Source organism: Myotis yumanensis, unplaced genomic scaffold (assembly GCF_028538775.1).
Source record: "Myotis yumanensis isolate MYYU_CA2020_CCGP unplaced genomic scaffold, mMyoYum1.0.hap1 SCAF_12, whole genome shotgun sequence".
Classification (NCBI taxonomy): Eukaryota; Metazoa; Chordata; class Mammalia; order Chiroptera; family Vespertilionidae; genus Myotis; species Myotis yumanensis.
This window is the reverse complement of record NW_027223763.1, coordinates 28,956,692-28,980,519: the sequence shown is the minus strand read 5'-3', so window position 1 is coordinate 28,980,519 and position 23,828 is coordinate 28,956,692. Positions and strand designations below refer to the sequence as shown.

General features: G+C 43.3%; 1 protein-coding gene across 1 annotated transcript in view; it reads left to right on the top strand.

Annotated features, from left to right (window-relative positions):
- LOC139021080 (phospholipid-transporting ATPase FetA-like) overlaps positions 1-22,792 on the top strand; it is an 80,943-nt gene extending 58,151 nt beyond the window's left edge. Inside the window, exons 17-30 of the mRNA XM_070431269.1 lie at positions 2,046-2,211; positions 7,400-7,588; positions 8,202-8,317; positions 12,014-12,178; positions 12,646-12,757; positions 13,955-14,060; positions 14,446-14,593; positions 15,119-15,302; positions 16,666-16,889; positions 18,597-18,680; positions 20,243-20,488; positions 20,664-20,805; positions 21,565-21,695; positions 21,796-22,792. Of these exons, the coding sequence (XP_070287370.1) occupies positions 2,046-2,211; positions 7,400-7,588; positions 8,202-8,317; positions 12,014-12,178; positions 12,646-12,757; positions 13,955-14,060; positions 14,446-14,593; positions 15,119-15,302; positions 16,666-16,889; positions 18,597-18,680; positions 20,243-20,488; positions 20,664-20,805; positions 21,565-21,695; positions 21,796-21,981 (2,199 nt within the window). The 3' untranslated portion in view covers positions 21,982-22,792. The remainder of the gene's footprint in view (positions 1-2,045; positions 2,212-7,399; positions 7,589-8,201; positions 8,318-12,013; positions 12,179-12,645; positions 12,758-13,954; positions 14,061-14,445; positions 14,594-15,118; positions 15,303-16,665; positions 16,890-18,596; positions 18,681-20,242; positions 20,489-20,663; positions 20,806-21,564; positions 21,696-21,795) is intronic.
- Positions 22,793-23,828: the final 1,036 nt, after the last annotated feature.

The following is a 23,828-nucleotide window of genomic DNA, read 5'->3' as shown; positions in this document are numbered from 1 at the left end:
TCTGTTAAAAAAAAATCTTTGCTCAATTTAAAAAAATTTCAAACAATACAGAAATCTCTGAAGAAGAAAGTTAAGATCATTTAATCCAGTTTAGGTAACCAATGTAACATATGCTTTCCTATGTATACACATATATATAAATCTAGATATGATAGATAGATAGATAGATAGATAAGAAGAAAGAGAGAAAGGGAGGAAAGGAGAAAAGATCATAGCATACAGGCTATTTTCAGCCTCTTTCTATTCACTTAACACTATATTGTGGTCCTCTTTCCACGTCATTAAAGCCTGCATCGTCATTTTGAATGAGTGTTGTATCCAATTGTATTGATATACCTTGATTTAACAAGACCTATTTTTATTCCATTTTGTTTTGCTATTATAAATAGCATTGTGGTAAACACCCGATGCACACATTTTTGTCTCTTCTGATAAATATGTCATTGGAATAAAGTCTTAGAAGTGAAATTGGTTGATCAAAGGGTAGCCACATTTTAATATTACCATATTGCCCTTCAGATAGATACATCAAAATATAATCAAAATATAATATATGAAAATTCCTTTTCCCCCCTATCTTTGTCAATACTGGCTATTAACAGTGTTTTAATATTTAGAAATTTAATTGGTGAGAAATGATATCTCATTTAATTTACCTTTCTTTGATTACTAATCAGGTTGAACCATTTTTATGTTTATTTTCCTTCCCGATCAGATTATTACCCATTTCAAGTTATTTTGTGAACTGCCTGTTCACGTACTAATGCAGATCAGCCTCATGCCTGCCTCTTCAGTTTATCTCTCATCACTCACCAGCTTCTAATTTTAAAGAATGTGCCAGTACAAGAACCCAATTCTAGAAGAGCCTCAGAAGATGCTATATAATGATTTATCTTAAATTACTGAACCCACAAACTTCCCAGAGTTTATAACTGTGGTTGGCCAGGTCTAGGGCTTGGCATTGGACCTGACCATATTTCCTTACTGCAATGACAAAACTCTTTCTATATGGGATATAGAAAAAAAGCTCCTATAGCTCACTACAAACTCCCCTTACCCCAACATAGCATCAGCAGGACAACTGTGTCTGTCTGTACTTGACATATTGGATCCCAGCCCAAGTAGTACCACAACTACAAAGAACTGGAGAAATATCCTTGAGAGTTCTAGTATGGACTGGAGAAATCTGTTAATATCACACTCCAGGAGATGAAAGAGCCTCAGGGTCAAATTAAACCAGGAAAAAAAAAAATGTTTACCCAAGGTGGCTACCAGCAGCCTCGCTGAAATGGAGAATGAGAGGCATGTCTATCTATAGGAACCAAGGTCATAGCCAGGAAAATGGTAATTAATATTAAGTCCAAAGACTGAAGCAAAGTCAAGGACCATGTGGGTTAGAAGCAGAAAGGAGTCAGGTATGCTGGCAAGTCAAGTAAAATGGTTTAAAATGAAATCTGAAACAAGTGGTATGTACTGGAGTCCTTGCAATGCAGGCTTGCCTCTATCTTGCAGTATTCTTCTCTAGCGCCCTTGTGGAGTTAAATCAGAATAATGTAACACAGTGATATCACTGACCTGATACCATAGTGATATCAGAACTCAGTTCTATTCCCAGCTCCCCAAATCAGGCAGAGGACAGCCACAGACAACACTTTTTCCAGATACCATTTACTGGAAAAAGTGCACAGTTATCCCCTCCTGTCCTCAGGTTTGACTATCATGGATTTGGGACTTGGAAGAGTAGAGACTGAAGCTGGCCATTGATCATTCGGGGTAGCTGGGGGAGAAAGGGAGTAAGAAGGGTCTGCCAAGCAGTGCTCAGCTTGTCTCCTGTGGGATGAATCTTCCTGGCCCAAATGAATGGGTGGTCCAGGTCAGAGCTAAAAAGGCCTTTGGAACCAGCACAGGGTCTCCTCCATTTATCTTGCTTTTCTCTTCCCATCTTCCTAAGCGTTCTTATCACGTTACAGAAATTGCTCCCAAATTGACCTTTTACAAAGTGTCAAGCTGCTGCTGAGAAGTTTGTTCTGGCTTATGTGTTCCAGAAAACAGAAAAGGTCAGCTTCAGCTACAACGAACTGGCTGATCCTAAGTTTTCATTTTATGACAAGACGTTGGTGGATGCAGTAAAAAGGGGAGATCCTTGGGTGCACTTGTTTTTCCGCTCACTCGCATTGTGTCATACTGTCATGGCAGAGGAGAAAGTGGAAGGTGAGAAGGGGCCCAAGGCCTCATGAACTGAGAATATGTAATAGAGTCTAGGCTGGTTGCAGGTGGGGGTGGTTCGTTATCTTTCTTAGTCTAAGAAAGAACTTTCTTTTTTAATGTTTATTATTATTATTTTTAATCCTCACCTGAAGATATTTTTTCCATTGCTTTTATTTTTTTTTAAATTAAATCTTTATTGTTCAGATTATTACAGTTGCTCCTCTTTTTTCCCCCCATAACTCCCCTCCACCCAGTTCCCACCCCGCCCTCCACCTTCACCCCCCCCCCCACTGTCCTCACCCATAGGTGCACGATTTTTGTCCAGTCTCTTCCCGCATCCCCACACCCCTTCCCCCCCAAGAATAGTCAGTCCACTCCCTTTCTATGCCCCTGATTCTATTATAATCACCAGTTTATTCTGTTCATCAGATTATTTATTCACTTGATTTTTAGATTCACTTGTTGATAGATGTGTATTTGTTGTTCATAATTTGTATCTTTACCTTTTTCTTCTTCTTCCTCTTCTTTTTTTTTAATATTTTTAAAATATATTTTATTGATTTTTTACAGAGAGGAAGGGAGAGAGATAGAGAGTTAGAAACATCGATGAGAGAGAAACATCGATCAGCTGCCTCCTGCACATCTCCTACTGGGGATGTGCCCGCAACCCAGGTACATGCCCTTGACCGGAATCAAACCTGGGACCTTTCAGTCTGCAGGCCGACGCTCTGTCCACTGAGCCAAACCAGTTTCGGCTCTTCTTCCTCTTCTTAAAGGATACCTTTCAGCATTTCATATAATACTGGTTTGGTGGTGATGAACTTCTTTAGCTTTTCCTTATCTGTGAAGCTCTTTATCTGACCTTCAATTCTGAATGATAGCTTTGCTGGATAAAGTAATCATGGTTGTAGGTTCTTGGTATTCATCACTTTGAATATTTCTTGCCACTCCCTTCTGGCCTGCAAAGTTTCTGTTGAGAAATCAGCTGACAGTCATATGGGTGCTCCCTTGTAGGTAACTGACTGTCTTTCTCTTGCTGCTTTTAAGATTCTCTCTTTGTCTTTTGCTCTTGGCATTTTAATGATGATGTGTCTTGGTGTGGTCCTCTTTGGATTCCTTTTGTTTGGGGTTCTCTGCACTTCCTGGACTTGTAAGTCTATTTCTTTCACCAGGTAGGGGTAGTTTTCTCATTATTTCTTCAAATAGGTTTTCAATATCTTGCTCTCTCTCTTCTTCTGGCACCCCTATAATTCGGATGTTGGTATGCTTGAAGCTGTCCCAGAGGCTCCTTACACTATCTTCGTATTTTTGGATTCTTTTTTCATTTTGCTTTTCCGGTTGGGTGTTTTTTGCTTCTTCGTATTTCAAATCTTTGACATGATTCTTGCGATCCTCTAGTCTGCTGTTGGAACTCTGCATAATATCCTTTATTTCAGTCAGTGTATGCTTAATTTCTAGTTGGTCCTTTTTCATAACCTCGAGGGTCTCACTAGATTTCTTGAGGGTCTCACTACATTTATCGGCGGTCTCACCACTCTTTTTGAGGGTCTTACTAAATTTATCGGCGGTTTCTAGGAAGTTCTTGAAAAACTTTAAAAGTATGGTTTTGAACTCTATATCCAGTAGTTTGCTTTCCTCCATTTCTGTCATTTGTGACCTGTTTCTTTGTCTCCGCGTTTTTTATGCTTCCCTATGTTGGTAGAGTGGCTTCATGTGCTAGGTGTCCTATAGGGCCCAGTGGCTCAGCCTCCCCAATTAACTGAGGTGGACACTCTTGGTGCACCCCCTTGTGGGCTTTGTGCACAGTCTTGTTGTAGTTAAGCCTTGATTGTTGTAGGTATCACTGGGAGGAATTGACCTCCAGGCCAATTGGCTGTGAGAATCAGCTGTGTCTACGGTAGGAGAACTTCTGTGCTGAAGACACCCTTATGAGACAAGACTTGCTTCAGTGGGGCTTTGGTGCTCACTGAGTCTGCCCCCTGAGTGTGTCCCTTATGGGTCTGAGGAGTTGCAATCTGGATGGTCCCACTATGACCAGTAGGTACACGGGTTCTTGGATCTCTAAGGAGGTGCTAATTTAACCTCTGCCTGAGGCTACCCAGCAGGAGCTACGAGGAGATCTGCAGATTCCCCTTCCTTGTTCGGGGCTTGGAGGTGCCCAAATGAGGCCCAGCTGTGAAGCAATGCAAGCTGCTGTGGGGCCTTGGCCCTTCTCTTGGAAGTTCTGGGTCTGTCTGGCCCAGCTGCAGTTTGTTAGGTAATTTTCAGATTGCAAAGGGCCATGGCATTCATATGCAAAAGCCTCTGCAGCAGCTTGGGTGGGGCAGGGTCTCAGGGGATCAACAGGGCAGAGCAAGCTGCTATGGCTGATCCTCAGCCTTGCCCTAAGAGGCCGGGCATCTCAGTGTCCAGGTAATCGCTGCAAGCACCTTTGAGAGAAAGCCGCCCTCGAGTTCCGAGTTCTGCCCACTGCCAGACAGTCCAGTTTCTCCCCGTATGAGTCTAGGTCCCCAGAGAGGCACCCGGAACTGGAGTTCAGAGCAGTCGGGGGCTTGTGACTCCCTCCCAATTCAAAAAGACAGCCCTTGACACGTGTGCCTCTGTACCTCTGCACTCCACCTCCGCACCTCCTCTGAGTCTCAGTGTGCTTTTCTCTTTCCTTCTAGTTGTAGAATTTCCACTCAGCCAGCCTTCCTGTGGTTCTGGATGATGTCCGTTTTGTCTTTTAGTTGTATTTTTGAATTTGTTGTGGGAGGCAGCAATTTCCGGTGTTTACCTATGCCGCCATCTTTGTTCTCTCCTTTCCATTGCTTTTAAAAGAGAGTGGGAGGGAAGGGGGAGAGAGAGAGAGAAACAGAGAGAGAGAGAGAGGTGAGAGAGACACATCAATTAATTACCATTTACATGCACCCCGACCGGGGTCAGGGATTGAACCCATGACCGTACAATGCACAGACCAATGCTCTGACCACTAAGCAATACCAGTCAGGGCTAAGAAAGAACTTTCTAATAGGAAGTCTTACCCAGCAATGGAATGGATAGTCAAGATAAGTAGTGAGCTCTTAGTCACTGGAGATATTCAAGTAGAAAACAATCTCTTGGTCTTAAAGAAGATTCAATCATTGGATAGGGGTCAGACTAGGGAGCTTCTGATCTTGAGAATATGTGATATTCTGTCATAGAGTCCATCTGAATTGTCCCCAAGATCAGTCCCACTGTCTCTGACAAGACTTCCTGAAAGGTGAATAGAATTGTCCTTTTGTTACTTCATAATTTAAAGGTGTCACCCTACCAGTTTGGCTCAGTGGATAGAGCGTCGGCCTGCGGACTCAAGGGTCCCAGGTTCAATTCCGGCCAAGGGCATGTACCTTAGTTGTGGGCACATACCCAATAGGGAGTGTGCAGGAAACAGCTGATTGATGTTTCTCTCTCATCGATGTTTCTAACTCTCTATCCCTCTCCCTTTCTCTCTGTAAAAAATCAATAAAATATATTTTAAAAAATAAAAAAAAAATAAAGGTATTCCCACATATCCTAGTTTCTTTAGTAATGAAATACAGGGTGGGGCAACAGTAGATGTGGATATGTGAAACACAGTTTATTCTTGTTTATCATTTATTATTGTATTATTTTCTATACAAACAACTATAAACCTACTTTTGCTCCACCCTGTATAACTATATTATCCAGGAATTTACACAAACCTTTTTTAGAAACAATGAGAAATGACCAATGAAGAAGACTTTTTTCGCCAAAACCGGTTTGGCTCAGTGGATAGAGCTTTGGCCTGCGGACTGAAAGGTCCCAGGTTCGATTCCGGTCAAGGGCATGTACCTGGGTTGCGGGCACATCCCCAGTAGGAGATATGCAGGAGGCAGCTGATCAATGTTTCTCTCTCATCGATATTTCTAACTCTCTATCTCCCTTCCTCTCTGTAAAAAATCAATAAAATATATTTTTTTAAAAAGGAGACTTTTTTCTTAACAAAAAAGAACTTAAGCAACTGAATAAATCACATCCTTTAAAGTTAATATACTCTTTATATAATACTTCTACTTGATTACTTTACAGTTTTAGAAATTGTTTTCATTTATATTATCTCCTACAATCTTTACAACAGCCCTCTGAGGTAAGCAGAAAATGAAAAATGAACCTAGTTTTCAAGGAAACTGAAGCTAAAAGAAATTAAAGGACTTTTCTAAAACCCTATAAGAATGGCAGAGATGAGATAGGAACCCAAATTTCACATCTCCTGACCCCATGAGCTCCCACCCCACCTCTCCAGGTCTCACATTCCAAAAGCTGCTATTGCTTGAAGCATATTTGGACTTTGTTTACTATACCTTGAATGACAAGGAAATACACTAGAAAATAGTCTTATTGTCCCAAAGATATATCTTATGGCTGACCTGAAATTATACTCCCCACCTACCTCATTCACAAGTATAAGACTGATTATGAATAACTGTTTTTAAAAATTAAATTGTCCTTCAGAAGATAAGTAATCCAAAATATATCTCAGGTTGTAGTGAAAGAGGAACTAAAAGAGGAATCAAGAGATATCTTGAGTAATATCAGATTGAAAGACTAATTGGACAAAGTAAGTCAGTTAGCTTCCCAAGGTGAGAGTTTCAAAGATGACAATACTCATTCATATATATTTTTAAATTGTTTATTAAACCATCAATATTATTACCCTCTAGCAGTATTTATTTAAAGTTTGGCCAGTCTTATGTAGGAGCACTTTATGCGGCACCATCTGCATGAAACTCAGGAGATCTGTTGAAAATTCTATTTCTTGGGTCCTTCTCTGAGATTTTGTGATTCTGGATTAGTAAGTTTGGGTAGGTCAAGGAACTTGCATTTTTAACAAGCCCCCTAGGCCATCTTTATCCACTAAAGATGGAAAATAACTACCTATGTCTTTGTTCATCTGTATACGTTGCATGTACCATGTACCTCTGTAATACTAACTCACGTCTGTGAAATGAGTTGAAAATATTGGAAAGAAAACAATTTGACTTGTTCTATACGACCTGGCCTTTTTGGGCCAAACTATGAGGAATTTTTAAAGAAAAATGCCCCTTCTTGGGCGCCATCTTTATGTAAACCATTTGGAAGACAGTGTTACTTGTGGGTGGACTTCAGTTGCACCTCTCTGGGCTTTGGCTGCTCTCTTCTCTCCTGCCAGGTGAGCTGGTATACCAGGCTCAGTCCCCAGATGAAGGTGCCTTGGTTACTGCTGCCAGGAACTTTGGCTTTGTGTTGCGTTCCCGTTCGCCTGAGACAATCACGGTAGTCGAAATGGGAAAAACCATAATCTACCACCTGCTGGCTATTTTGGACTTCAGCAATGTGCGCAAGAGGATGTCTGTTATTGGTAGGTGGCCCTCCCAGTAGGTCCTCTCTCCTCATTTGTCTTTCATATACTTTTACACATTGAGTCTCTCTTTACACATACGTGTTTTCTCCCACCCACATGCCTTCTCACAGGTACTATGCCTCAAATACTAAGGCATAGCCATTTCCACTTTCTCTGTTACATATCTTTATATTTAAACACAAAGGGGGCTTGCTACCATATACAAGGGCCCTTCTTTAGTGTTCCTGGTAATGCCTTGTAAAAAACCCTTAAAACTAAGATAAAAACAGAGAATAAATCCATAAAGACTGGACTTGGAGTAAGAGATGGGGGCAGAAATATAGGGGAAATTTATACTTTCTTTTGCTCAATTAGTTCGGGTCATTCTTCATCCTTGGTCATTACTAGGTGTGAGCCTTAGTATGGAACTCAGACTTGGGAAGCTAAATGTGCATCTGCATCAGTCTTCCACAGGTGATATTTAACCCATAGAAGAACTGGTTCCATAAAGTGCTCTCTCATTCTCACCAGCCTTCACCACATCACTTACCCTGCTATCCCTCAGTGGCCCAGACAAGTTCTTCTCACAGTGGGCCTATATGGTTACTTTGCTTGATTTGCTTATTCTTAGTGAAGACACCTGAAGATCGGATAATGTTGTTCTGCAAGGGAGCAGACACCATCCTTTGTCAGCTGCTTCTTCCATCCTGTACACCCCTCAGAGATGTGACCATGGAACATTTAGATGTAAGTGTGTAGGTTGTAGGGGAGGGAAGCTGAGGGTGGTTCTGTGTACCTGGATATGTATCCACATGTGTCCCTCTGTTGTGTTTCTATATGGGTGTATATTAGTGTCTGTGTCTCTTTAATTGATGGAAGAATAAAAACTACCTCAATCTGTGGGATTCTCACTGACCACATTGTCCAGGAGATGGATGGCACAGGATCCCAGGAGCATAACAAGATTATGTCGGTGGGACCACTTACCACAATCAGAATAGTTCTAATTCCTGGCTTTGGAGGTCTCATGGTCAGACCTAGAATTTGCTTCAGAATAGGTCTGCTGGTGTGGGAGGCCCCATCCCACCAGCCATGATGAGATCTGATTGTTTTTAGGATATGGAGCAGAAAGCACTAGGCCTGAGCTGTTTAGGGGACTGTTTGATACCATCATCTGTTGACTACAGAATTAGAATCCCCAAGGCTACCTCCCCTCTACCTACCCCACTCCACATCCACCCTCTTGGATTTGAGATATGTCAGTGTGCTGGCACTAGAAAGGAAAACGAGATCCATATTCTCTGGGGTTTCTACCCTTCTACCTGGATATATACCAGGTTGGGGAATAGGAGAGGGAATGGGATGAGGAAAAGGTAAATCAGAAAAAAATATTTTAAAGAGGCAATATATTAGAGAAAATGCTATTTAGGCCATTTTGGCTTGACTCTATATTAACACATAGTCAGAAGTCAGAAAAAATGGCCAATAAGCACATGAAAGATATTTAGTGTCATTAGCCATCAAAAAATGCAAATCAAAACCATCACTGGGGTAGGTGAAATAACAAAGATGACCAGACAATAATAAGTATTGACAAGAACATAGAGAAATTTTAACCTTCACACATTGCTTATGGGAATATAAAATAATGGAGCCATTTTGGAAAACAGTCTGGAAGTTCTTGATAATATTATATGATCCAGCAATTCCACTGCTAGGCATATTTCCAAGAGAAATAAAAGTATACATCCAAACAGAAACTTATACACAGATGTTCATAGCAGCATTATTCACAATAGCAAAAAAGTAGAAACACCCCAAATGCCCATCAGTGGATGAGTGGATAAACAAAATGTGGTGTATCCATACAATGAATTATTTAGGCACAAAAAGAAATGACATAGCCCTGGCCATTGTGACTCTCCGTTGGAGCATTGTCCCATACACTGAAATGTTGCAGGTTTGATCCCAGTCAGGGTACATACAGGAGGCAACCAATTGATCTTTCTTTTACATTGTTTCTCTCTCTTTTCCTTCCTCTCCCTCTAAAATCAATATATATGTCCTCATATGAGGATTTTAAAAAAGGAGGCGGTGGGGAATGACATACTCATACATGCTACAATGTGAATGAACCTTGAAAGCATGGTGCAAGAAGCCAGTCACAAAAGGCCACATGTTGTATGATTTCATTTATATAAAATGTGCAGAATAGGCAATGTGTAGAGACAGAAAGTAAATTAGTGGTTGCCGGGTTTGGAGGAAAGGGAATGAGAATGATGCTAACGGGGTTTCTTTCGGGGGTGATGGAAATGTTCTGGAGTTAGATTAATGATGGTTGCACAACTTTATGGATAAGTTTTTTTAAAAAACTTGAATTGTATAATTCAAAAGACTGAGTTTTATGTTATCTACATTATATCTCAAGTGTTTTTAAAGTTGGTTAAGCCCAGCTGGTGTGGCTCAGTGGTTGAGCATCGACTCATGAACCAAGAAGCCACTGGTTCGATTCCTAGTCAGGGGGCGTGCAGGAGGCAGCCCATCAATGATGTTTGTCTCTCATCAATGTTTCTATCTCTGTATCCCTCTCCTTTCCCTCTTGCTCTAAAACTCAATAAAAAACATATTTAAAAAAAATAAAAGTTGGCTAAGTATCCCACACAGGATGGTTTTTATGTCTTACACTGGTTCCAAGAGGCCACAGTATTTTTTATGGGCTTGTCTGAAAACTCTTATCTTTTAACCTTCCAGAACACACGAATTAGGTTATCTTCTTAGCATTTCCACAGACTTGCTTCAGAGGGGGTCATAAAATGGTTTCAGATCTTTTTACCTGTTTCCTATACCAACTTAACAGAAACCCATATTTGAGCCTGACTACATTACAATCTATTAACCACTGAAGATAAACCTATGAGTTAAGCTGCAAAAACATACACATGCAGAAGCATAGTTCTAGGACCTCTAGGACAGGGATCAGCAAACAGGCCATACAAAAATAAGTGGCAGTCAGGATTTTGCCCCAGAGCCCTAGTTTGCCCACCAGAAGAGAAAAGTAAAACAGAAGGGATAATAAGAAATACTGTTGACATTGACACGGGCTGCTAAATTATTTGTTGAAGGGTAAATCTGTCAGTGTCCCTAGCCATTTTGGCTCAGTGGATAGAGCATTGGCCTGTGGTCTGAAGTGTCCTGGATTCAATTCCGGTCAAGGGCACATGCCCAGGTTGTGGGCTTGATCCCTGGTGGGGCGTGTACAAGAGGCAGCTGATCAATGATTCTCTCTTATCATAGATGTTCCTCCCTCCCTCCCTCTTTCTCTGAAATCAATAAAAAATACATATTTTAAAAAAATAACCTGTCAGTATATTGTTAAGCTTGCCAACTCCTGTTCTCAGTATCCTATGCAAAATCAGTTTCTGCCATATTTTTTCCTTGTTAAGAAGTTTCTAAGATCTTCTCTCAGACTTCTGTTTCATAGCTTCACCTGCCAACAGTACAGAGGTTTAAAAGATGGCATTCCTTACATATACTGCCTTATGTTAATTTCACCTGATAGCTAACATCAAGCACTACTACGGAGTTACACCAAGAACTAAGAGCAAAATATCAAGATGATAAATTCTATTTCTCTTTGCTCTTATAATGCAAAAGTGAATTGTTTTGAAGCTCACTGTAACAGTGATCATGTAGAATTGTTATTCATGTGCAATTCTCAATACACAAAATCTGCTTCTGACCCACCCTCAGTTGAGTTCTACCCTACACCACCCACATTCTCACACAGCCCTCCTTGTGACCAGGAGTATACTTCTGCAAGACAGCAAGCTATGGTTAGGATATATCTCAGTGGCCATGGAGCAAAAAGATGCTATTTCACCCAGAAAACACTTCAGCAGTGGCCTCACTAACATTGCTGAGTCAACCAGCTATAGACAAATACATAATATGTGTGCTATTTGAGATGTTTATTGAATACTTGATGAAGGAAGTCAGAGACAGGAAAATAAAATGAATGTATGCTTGTTGAAAATAGAAATACCTTTGGGGTTTTTTTATAACAACGTTTTTCTTTTTACTCCATTTTCATATTATAAACATCATTAACTTCTCTGTAGGGGCTGAATTTTACAAGAAATAAATCTAGAAGGCTTGGTTTTTCCTATGGTTACACGGCAAACTAGCTAATTACAGATAGAAGCTAAAACTTTCTGTCAGTATTCTCAAACTTTACCCCCTGCTAGTACTGCTGGCCCAGTCCCTAAGACATTTTTCTGAGAAAGCTCAGCAGTTGCTTTCTGGTTAGGGTAGGTACTTGCCCCATGGTACTAACCATTAAACCCTATTTTGCAGACAGACGGGGCCTGTGGCGTCAGTCTGCCGCTCCCTGGACTTAGCCCTAACCCAGCCCAGGTCCACTCAGTGCACATACGTGTCTTCCAGGAATTTGCCAGTGAAGGCCTGCGCACCCTCGTTGTGGCCTACCGAGAGCTGGACAAGTCGTTCTTCCGCGCCTGGTTCAGGAAACACAGTGAAATCTGCTTTTGTTTGGAGGACCGGGAAAGTAAAATATCAAGTATCTATGAAGAGGTTGAAAAAGACTTGATGGTTAGTGGGAGGAAGCCAGGGGCAGACAACGGGGGATGGCGGTCAGCCAACTGAGCAAGGGCTCTGAGAGTGGCTGCCAGCAAAGCAATCGCTCAGGCTCTCTCTGGAGACTGGAGGCTGAATCCAAGCTAATTCAGAATATCCTGGAAGCATGCTGTGAATCCAGGGAGAAGTGAAAGTCTGTTGAGAAACAAATGGTTTAGAAGTGGCACACAGCATGTATGACTGGGGCCAGTCTTTTCCCTCTTTGGTCCCTAATACTCTGTGTTTCCAAATTTGATTTCAGCATGTGGTTGAAAAGCTACATCTGTTGAAAGGTGGAGTGTGCTGAGTTTTGTAGTATTGGGTTCCTCATGCCAGGACAGGGCCAGCTCACTACAGAGGATGCTGAAGTGCCCACTGAACTGTTGGGTAGCACTAAATGCTGACTCTCCTTTTTCTTCACTCGTTGCTATCTCTGTTCGAAGCTCTTAGGGGCCACAGCCATAGAAGATAAGCTGCAAGATGAAGTACCTCAGACCATCAAAACGCTGAACAAAGCCAAAATTAAAATCTGGGTTTTAACTGGAGATAAGCAAGGTAAAAGGGAGTACCTCACATGACCAATCATGTCCCCTATCCACCTTAGCCATTTCTTCCTGTTGTTGTTTTTTATTCATTTATTTGAAAAATACCTTATAACCCAGGTCAAGTCCATTAGGACAATTCCAGTCTTACATACAATTTGCTAACTCCATACTTTATGCTAGTTGCTGTATTAGGCAGAGGACACAGCTGTCTGTCATCCAGGAGCTCACAAGCTAAAAATTCTAGAGTTGTCTTTGACTGTACCCTCTCTGTTGTTCCAAAGATTCATTCTCTCACCGTGTCTCATCAGTTCCTCTGAAAATCCTCTTGGCTATATCACCACCCTAGTTCGGCCTTTGAATCCTGCTGGCTGAACTTCTGCAAAAACTTCTGAACTGGTCTCTGTTTCTTGCCCTTATTCATTTTAGTAGAACCTGCAAACAACCTAAAACATTCTACTTTTATGATGTTACTCCTCTGCTCATGTCCCTACAGTGGCTCGACATGGTAGTTGGACTCGACTGTCTGGCCCTGCAGACCTTGATAATCTGTTGCCTACACATCCTTAATCTCCATCCTAATGCGACCATTATCTCCAATATGTCCCAAAACAAACGAATTTTCCTCTAGCGCCTCTGTTGGAATTGTTTCCCCATTTGAAATGTTTTTCTTCCCCTAGACAAGTCTTATTCATCCTCAAAGCCTTTCTCCAAGGAAGTTTTTCTGACCATTGCAACTCTCCTCTGACTATTAATACCACTTTCAGCCAGGGTTCAGGACTTAATTTTTTTCTTTAGTATGAATTTATTCTGAGTTTCAAATTTCTTGATGTAAAGGAAAGACTACAACCTAAATATCTCAGTCTCTCATAAAATCCAGCATAGAAATGTGCACAGTTCTGTATCCTGATTGCCTGGAGAAGTGGATACAAACTGCAGTTGCTTTAAGAAACGGGAAGGCTTTGTAGAAAAGGCTAAGCCAGAATAATTCTAGTTATCAATAAGTAACTCACAAGTCTCTACCTAAAGTAGACAGTCTTCTGTGTATGTTTGAGTATGGTCTCCACTGACTCGTGAAAAGTGCACTTTGCATCCACGGCAAATGTGGACCAATGGGCTCTGTGGCCCACTGTTAGTGTCTGTGTGACTGTATACTGTGAAAACACCCTGTTCTAGTGAAAGTGTGACCTGTGTTCCCCCTTCCCTGCAGAGACTGCTGTGAACATTGCCTATGCCTGTAACCTATTTGAGGATGACATGGATGGGCTGCTTTACGTGGAAGGCAAGGATAATGAGACTGTTGAAAAGGAACTCAGGTATAGATGAGAGAGCTGCCACAGCCTGTCCCTGGAGTTCCCAGGAGTTCCCACCCACCTCCTCACCCACTATGACCCCCACACTACCAGGAGGAATAGAAGAGAAATGGAGGAAGGGAAAAACAAAAAACCTAAAATATTTGAGAGAATTTTGTGACTAAGCATTAGGGTTCAAGAGGCTGAAGTGTGGGGTAGGGTGGGGAGGAGAAGTGTGGTGTGTGAATGGTCAGGGACCTAAGGCAGTGGCAGGTCTCAAGTCGGACGTCCTGGCTGGTGCTTCTCAGAGGCTCTATGTCCATCTTGCCCACTTTCACTCTGGGGCACATTTTCCTTCCTAAGTTCTGGGGCTTCAGGTCAGACACTGACCACTCCTCTTGGTTTTCAGGTCAGCGTTGTACAAGATGAAACCTGGTTCTCTACTGGATTCAGACCCAATAAACAGTTACCTTGCCACGAAGCCCAAAATGCCCTTCAGGATACCTGAGGAGGAGCCCAGTGGCAACTATGGCTTGATCATCCATGGCTACAGTCTGGTGGGCAACACAGAGCCACCGCTCTGTTCTCTTCCCCCAAGGAACTTGTTTCCTGGGTCCAGCCCACTTCAGGGAAATTTCAAGACCCATGAGTCACCCCATTCCCCCTCCTTTCAGGTGCCCTTGCCTGACAAGCACCTTTCCCAAGCCTTTTCTAGGCAGGAATAACGAGGGGGGGAAGCCAAGAGCACACGCCTTCCTTATCCAAATTCTTTACTACTGATGTGGCCTGTCACTGAGCAGGATGGGGGAAGTGAGCAGAACCAGGTCCTCCAAAAAAACATTTGGCTTTATAGCCCAGTCAACTGATTAGACCCAGTGAGACCCTGACTGGTTTCCTGCTGGAGGCAGGGTCAGATGTGAGGGTGCCTAGAACCCTTGGGAGTAGAGCACCTTGGAAACAGGTGTGCCTGACCTCTCTCTGTAGTACAGGAGAGTATGGAGGGGAGGGGAGGGGCCTAGAAAGGTCCTGTCCTGAGAACCTTTTTGGGCAGCCTGAAATGTGTGTGTGCCCTGGTGCTGCAGGCCTGTGCTCTAGAAGGGAACCTGGAGTTGGAACTGCTGCGAGCAGCATGCATGTGCAAGGGGGTGATCTGCTGCCGGATGACACCCCTTCAGAAGGCCCAGGTGGTGGAGCTGGTGAAGAAGTACAAGAAGGTGGTGACACTGGCCATCGGGGATGGGGCCAATGACGTCAGCATGATCAAAGGCATGTGAGCCCCCAGGCTTGCCCTTTCCTTCCTCTATTGGCAAAACTGATCTGGGTGACACTGTGTTACTGGCTCACACTCCTGTATATCATATATATTGTACATTGGTACTGCTTTTCAATTACATTCATGCTCCTCTATACCTGCATTCCCATTTATTTACACATATATACATCAGCCCATACCCAGAGGTATGTATGCACATTTAGATTCATTTCCTTAACATTTATACACATATAGATACACACAGCTCCCACAAGAAACCATGCATATATACACAGAACAGGCTATGCTACTACCACACTATCTTTCTGAGATGGCATCAAAGCCCACAGAAAGGACCCCTGGACAGAAGTCATAATCTGTTCCTTTTCTGAGGGCTTTAGGCCTGAGCAAAGTTAGGCTGAAGACAGGCCGCCCAACCATGGAATTAACTGTGAGGCCCAATGCAGGGATCTTTTCCGCCCTAAGGCAGTGTTCTAGAGAGCTTGCCCTGACTCCTCTGGCTGGAAGAGAATAGCAGACTCACTGATACTTGGGACCAACAGAAACAGATGGCTGAAACTGGTTTTAGTTTCAGCTGAATGTTGTTAGCCTCCAGCAGCTTGTAGTTCTGTGAGATATGGACAACATCTTGAGGTATTCCAGTCCAGCCTCCCTCCATACAGGAAACACTAGCAGATATTCCACTAGGAAGTGTTCTTTCTCTCTCCCCCAGTTTCTAGAATGTATCTGTTTTTTTAGGACCTTAGAGTTTTTAATTATCCATTAAGCAATGCAATAGTTCTGTGCAAGAAAAATCAATGAATTTACCTACACTACAACAGACTAATTAAAAAGTTTTAGGAACTTCCATGTTATCTTCTTTATCCAGAAAAAGTCACCTTAGACTTCCTGAAGAACAGTAACAAAGTAATAGATCACTTATTCCTCCCAACAGTTGGATTTTAGCTGCTTAGATAAATTCAGATAATTAAATATTGTGTTAGATTGGCATCCATCCTGCATTTCTAATTGATTTAAGTGGCTTCACGAGATATGAAGAAATGTTTACCTCAACATCTGTACAGTAAGACAGAGCCCAGATGGCTACAGTAGGTGCAAAAACCATTCAAGACCATTTCTAAAACTAGACATGGCAGGCCTTCATGAGCAGCAGCACCCAAAACAGTGCAGATGAAGGAGCTGTTCTCTGACCTGGGGGGCAGCCCGCTAAGGAGAAAAGGCTCCCCTAAGTGCCATTGTGAGCTGCGTCTAACTGTTTTCCAAATGTGAAATAAGGGATTTGTGCCACACGACCTCAGCCTTCCTTTTACACTTTCACCTTCTGTGACTGAGAAGCTTCTGGGGCTTCTTTTGCAGCTGCCCACATTGGGGTCGGTATCAGTGGCCAGGAGGGAATGCAGGCCGTGCTCAACAGCGACTTCACCTTCTCCCAGTTCCACTACCTCCAGCGTCTACTCTTGGTCCACGGCCGCTGGTCCTATAATCGCATGTGCAAGTTTCTCAGCTACTTCTTTTACAAAAACTTCACCTTCACTCTGCTGCACTTCTGGTATTCCTTCTACAACGGGTTCTCTGCACAGGTAGGAGGTCAGGTGGTATTTCCCACTTTGGAAAACGGGTCTGCTCTGTCATCCCCACTTCAGCCAGCTGGGACTTTTTCTCCCCCAGAGACCTAATGTCTGACATGCTGCCATCCATCTGTAAAGCTCCTCACCCGTGCCCATCCCATCTCCGAACCCTACACTTCACCTGAGATTTCCCAGCCCTGATTTATCTGGCCTGGCTCTGATGTGGCCTTGACTCCTACCTTCAGAATTCTCCCATAAGATATTTTCAACTTTTTCCTGACAGAGACCTAGAGTTTCCAAACATATGTGTAATGGGAGTTTTTTCTTTCTTCCTTCCTATTTTTTTAAGCATTCAAAGTAATCTTTATGGAACAGGCTAAGCCTCAAGAGGCCAGCAGGCTGGTTATGGTGTTCACCTATAGCCATACTTGGAAACATAGCTTCCCTTTATTTCTCCTTCCCCAACCCAAGAACCCCCTCCAAAAAATCCCACACACTATTTTTGTTCTAATGATTTTTTTAAACTATAAGAGACAGTTTATTTAGAACGTCTCAGAGGTAGCAGTAGTGAGCCATAGAAGAAATGGGTTCAGGATCAAGTTATAGAGACAAAAGAAGGGCTCTTGGAGCACCTGGGGAGGAGAGGGGAGGGGCAGGGCTTGGGTGTGCTCCAGAGAGAGAGCCCCACTGGGTCCTCCATTCTGAGGGCTTTTATCTGGAGGTAGATTCATCAGCTTTCCAGGTGTGTCTCCTCAGCATCATGGTCTCCACTGATTGGTCATCACCAGAGCAGAGGGGGGGGTCATTAGTCATGCAGCTGGTCCTGATGTCAGCCATGGCATCTGGTTTTGCTGCTTTTCTGGCTCTGAAACTGAAACACAGCTAAAGGCTAGATGTCATCTCCAGGGGTTAATAGTTAAGGGAGTGTATGTGCAAGGGCTTGTAGTTTTGCCTGTTGCTAGGCACCATCTACACCTGGCATTTCTACTCAGGAGTTTCTCAAAGATTCCCAAGAGAAACAACCTCCAGAATAATTCTCTTGGGAGATCCCTACTACCTCTGTTGCCTTAGGCTCCAGGAGAAAAGGACTAGTCAGCAGACAGAAGTAGACTTGTGTACCTGCAGTGTTTAACAAAGCAGGTCTGGTTTGTGGGAGGTGTAGGTATGTGCATGTACGTGTTGCTGCTGACCTCTTGTGGCTAGTAAGGAAAGGAGCCCTCTCTAGGCCCTAGGATGGAGCACCTAGATAGGGAAAGTCAGTAGGTTATCCTGCTTGCCAATGTTAGAAAGTGTCCAGTGTTATAGAAGCTACTGAATGCCATAAAGCAGATAAAGAAAAAAGCCCAAAGGTTTACATTCCTGAGGGGTATAACTAGCATTCCCTAGTACTCTCTGGATCCTTTCTGTGCAGGGAGGAGGCAGTGCAGGTCATGGTAGGGTTGGTCCAAATCAACCTCATAAGGTTGGCCACAAACAAGCTTGATATAGCCTTGCCTCAGTCTGGTAGCCAGAGTTCTAGGTAGAGTAGGACCAATAGAGACTGGAGTCAGCCATCTCAGATTTCTGAAATTCAAATCTTACTCTAAATTAGTGATGGATAATTGGGGGGGGGGGGGGCGCGCCGAGGCGTGGCGAGAAAGGGCTGCCTGTGACCTGGGAGGTGGAGCTGGGACTTTGGAGAAGAGTAGAATCTAAGAAATCTCCTTGGTATCCTTCCAGACAGTTTATGATACCTGGTTTATCACTTTCTACAACCTGGTCTACACCTGCCTCCCTGTCTTGGGCTTGAGTCTATTTGACCAGGTAAGACTGGCAGCAAACCTTTAGTCAGAGATGAAGCCCCTGGGCCCTTGAGGAATATTCCCAAGAGTGAGGAGGACAGAAAGAGCTGGGCTCTACAAAACCAAGTGTAAATGGAATAATTTCCAGAGCAAGGAAGGGGGCTCATCACTGGAGAGGTATCATGGGGTAGAGAATCCTCCACATAGATTAATCATCAGTTTTAGAAATCCAAGCTTTCTTGTGTCCATTTTATCTTTGTAGAGAGTAACATGAAAATTGTGCTGTACAATAATTTGAGTATGTACCAAAGTAGTGAAAGGAAATAGAGTCATTGGGGCAGGACTAGCTAAAGCAAGGGACTTTAAGAGAGGAGAGACCCATACAGAGATAAGGAGATAAGCCAATGCAGGGAGGCCTAGATGAGGGTTCTTGAAGGCTAAGCATGGAAGTATGGGTATGATACCTTTGAATTATAGGAAGTCAGCCCAAGGGAGCCATCTGTCCCTGTCAGAAATATCCTGGGCATTGGAGGTCCTGGTGCCCTACCTCTCTCTCTTCTTCTACCTCAACCTCCAGTCTTGGGCACATGGAATAGAAAAGGAGTCTCCAAAGAGAAATAAAGTAGCTGAAAGAGGACATCATGGGAGCATGGTTCCCAATCTCCAGCAGGGTAGGAAGGAAAATTCTCCATGACGTAGCTGCCAGCCTCAGAGCAGCAAGAGGGATGAGTTGGGTCACTCAGCAGTCCTAACTAGCGTCAGTGGTCTAATTCTAGGGATCCACACCTCTCAAAACAAGCCCCAAGCTTTGTTACCCAGAGTTTCAGATTTAGGAGAAGAGGATGATCCAATGTCATCCATGTAGAGAATCCTCTTACCTGAGTCACCAGTAGCCATGGGAAGGTGAGAGGCATCACAGAACATGGATACCTCCAATCAACTCTCTGGTCCCCGTTGGCTTCCCCCTCTCCTCCCACTGGAACACTTAAAACTGGGGACTCGTATCCCAACTGCCTCCCCCACCCCAAGATCCAATCCTCCCTTCCAGCTATCCCAATCCTAATTGTCTCCTTTCTTAAAGTCCCCAATCCTCAGTGCCTCTAGGTCAGTGATGGCGAACCTATGACACGCTTGTCAGAGGTGACATGCGAACTCATTTTTTTGGTTGATTTTTCTTTGTTAAATGGCATTTAAATATATAAAATAAATACAAAAAATGTAAGTCTTTGTTTTACTATGGTTGCAAATATCAAAAAATTTCTATATGTGACACGGCACCAGAGTTAAGTTAGGGTTTTTCAAAATGCTGACACACTGAGCTCAAAAGGTTCGCCATCACTGCTCTAGGTCCTTCCCACCATCTTGACCTTCTCCTAGCTTTCTTCCACCACCTAGATCCTTGCCTAGAGAGTAGGACTTCAAGCAGTGTCTGTGGTCACTGATCTGTCCTCTGGTCCCACTTCTCAAGTAATCCATGAGGAAGCTCCTAGGCAGCTGGCAGCAGTTTCAGTGTGGGGAGAAGCCTCTACTCTGATGGAGATGGGACCTTCCTGAGCCTTCCTCCTTACCTTCTGGTGTTTCCAGGATGTGAATGAAACATGGAGCCTACGCTTCCCAGAGCTGTATGAGCCAGGCCAACTCAACCTCTATTTCAACAAGAAGGAATTTTTGAAGTGTTTAGTACATGGGATCTACAGTTCCTTCGTGCTGTTCTTTATACCTATGGGTACCATTTTCAACTCAGTGCGCAGTGATGGGAAGGAAATCTCTGACTACCAATCCTTCTCCCTGATAGTGCAGACCTCCTTGCTTTGGGTGGTCACAATGCAGGTGTGGACGGTAGTGGTGGGGGTAAGGGCATTGGATGGGGAGACTGTCTGGAAGAGAGGGAGGGAAGCAAGGAGGGAAGGTGGGAAGGGAGAATCCTCTATTATAGAATTGGAGAATGGAAGTGGTTGATAGGTCCCAGGTTATAGAATATTGCACATAAGAGGGTGTTTTTCAGATTGTCCTGGAGACAACCTACTGGACGATGATAAACCACTTATTCACCTGGGGTAGCCTGGGTTTCTACTTTTGCATCTTACTCTTCCTGTACAGTGATGATGGCTTGTGCGTAATATTACCCAATATCTTCCAATTCCTAGGTAAGGCTCTGTCCAGTGTGTGGCAAGGGGAGGGGGGAGGTTAATAAATGTCTATTGAGAAGCTATTACTCTGTGCTAGGCTCCGTGGGGATAGATAGGAACAAGACATGGCCGTTGCCCTAAAAGGACTCAGAATCTAGCTAGAGGAAATATTTTACCTTATAGAGTTTTAAGACATTTTTAATTTCTTATCTAATTTGATCTTTACAAGCATCCTCTGAGGTAGTCAGAGCAAGAATTATTAGCACCATTTTAGAGACTGAAGGTTTTTAAATTTTAAATGACTCAAATCTAGGTCTCCTGGTTCCCAGTCCAGTATTCTTTTCACTGTGGCATCCTGCCTTATTGTCTCCCATGTTAATTTCCCTTCTTTCCTCTTCACTCTGATGAGGACAGGGAGAGTACATATGTAGATGTAGCTGGCTCCCACTTCTATCAAGCCATTCATTCCCCCTCCAAAAGTCCTCTATCCCACTTTTGTGTCCAGTCCAACGCTCTATGATTCCTATAACCAACCTCCACCTCTCCTGTCCTGCCCAGCCTTTAGAGGGAGACAAAGGCATGTGGATTCACAGTGACTTTGGCTGTAAAAAGGACCTCAGTGCAATTCTTTTGCATTTATATTATTTCTGAGGAGACTAAACTGTCACCAAATCAATAACTTCCTTCTTTGGACTGCAGAGGTATCTAAGTTCTGGCTGACAGCCCCTTCCTCTATGCTCTGGTTCAGCCTTTCCCCTCCTGGCTCATTGTTTGCAGGTGTGGCAAAGAACACTCTGAATGTGCCACAACTGTGGCTGAGTATTGTCCTCAGCGTGGTCCTCTGTGTGCTGCCAGCCCTTGGGTACCAGTTTCTCAAACCACTATTATGGCCCTTAAGTGTGGATAAGGTGAGTGAAACAGGGAATCTACTGAGATATAATTCAATTCATGACCCTCTTTGCCTTTTCCTCTGTGGATAAAAACCCTGTCCCCCTGCTCTGGCTATAGGTTTTTGACACAATTCATGGCTTGAGACATCCACTGACATACCCAGTCCGGAGTAAACTGAAAATGACAGGCTCTCGACGTTCTGCCTACGCATTCTCCCATAAACAGGGCTTTGGGCCCCTCATCACTTCTGGCATGTTTATGAAGTCCAAGTGGCCCAGGAAAACCATTGCTCATAAAAAGTAGAGAGCTTTAGGGAAACCCCAAAGGAGTCAGTCATTGCTCTTCCTCCCTTGTTTTCACCCAGCTTAGTGAGGAGGCTTAGTTACCCCGGGAAAGCAGCATAAACCTGCGCCTCCACTCTCCCTCCAGGGCTCAGCCCCTTCACCCCCTAGCAGGCTGTGCCCAGGTAAGGCAAAGAAATGTAAAGAAAGAGCCCCCAGATATCCGTCAGAGTTGCAGCATTTCAAGAAAAAGTGACTTTAGGCCTCCCTTCTATCAACCCTTCTAAGTTTTAGTCCAGACAAGCAAATGTGGAAGTAGTGGGCAAAAAGGGGCAGTGTGAGGAAGGGAAGAAAAAAATAGAACCTAAGAACCTGACTCGGGGTCCTGTTTTCCATACTCAGAACAACCATTAACCTTGCTAGAGCCCCACACAAACAGTCCCATCCAGGCACCCTGCTCAGGTTTGTCTGGGGGATTTAGGAAGAGTCTTTTATTGGCCTTGGGTAGCAAAAGGAGGAGACATCTGTGAAAATAATGGTCATAAGAAGCTGAAGGAGAGTATCTGGACCAAAAGAAAAGAAGTGGTTCTTGCCTTAAAGACAGCTCAAAATTTTGCCTTCTTCTCTCTTTGATGCCTTTAACCCAAAAACTGATACCTTTTTGGGCCTCAGAATTGGGAGGAAGAAATTGCAGAGGATTAAATCTTTTCTTGAGGGGGTGTAGCCATAATTGGTGAACGTTTGTCTTTATTCCATAAAATTATTTTGAGAAGAAATTGTATTTACTTGGGAAATTGTTTGTAAAAATGTTGGTGGAGCAATAAATTGCTTATTTTGGAGTGGAGAGATTTGTATGGTCTGTTGGGGCCCCAGGGACAATAACATAGTCCAAGCAATATCATTAAGCCACAGACCCCACCACCCTCCCCCTTCAAATTAAACCAGCATTTCCCTTTCCCCCTTTTTCTCTCCTTTTTAAAACTCCATGCCACTCTTCTGCCCCCTGCTGCTAAACTCTTTCTTGACCTCAGTATGACCACAATATTTAACCATATAGCTCTGTCCTCTTATCACACCTTAAATGTTGATTCCCAAAGCTCAGCACTAGGTTCCCTGCTCATCGTTCTCTTACACTTTTCCTGAGTGATTTTATCCAAACTCATGATACATTTACCAACAAAAAGATTCTCAATTCTCTCTCGATCCAAGATCTCTCTTCTGAAATCCAGATCCATTTACTAAACTGACTCTGAAACCCTTCATGTAGTTGAATCTCAGGAAACTCACACTCAACCCACCAACCTGTAATTACCATTTCCCCCCAAGATTTCATCCCAGGATGCTACCACCATCATTCCAGTCACCCAAGGCAGAATAATAGGAATCATCCTATAGTCTTCCTCTCCAGGGGTCCTCAAACTATGGCCCGCGGGCCACATGCAAATACAAATATTGTATTTGTTCCCGTTTTGTTTTTTTTACTTCAAAATAAGATATGTGCAGTGTGCATAGGAATTTGTTCATAGTTTTTTTTTAAACTATGGTCCAGCCCTCCAACGGTCTGAGGGACAGTGAACTGGCCCCCTGTTTAAAAAGTTTGAGGGCCCCTGCCTAGTCTGATGTCTAATAAGTCATGAGATCGTGTGAATTCTGCATCTTTATTATGTCTTGTTTTCCGTTCCCTCCATTATTACTACCATTGCCCTGGTTCAGACTTTAATCATCTCTCACCTGGATTGCTGCATAAACTCTCCCAACCCATCTTCCTGGCTTTCTCCTATCCAGAGCATCCCCAGAGTAATCTGTCTGAAAGGCAAACTTAATCATGTCAAACCCCAGCTTTGCATCTGTTGAGGGCTTCCCAGGTCT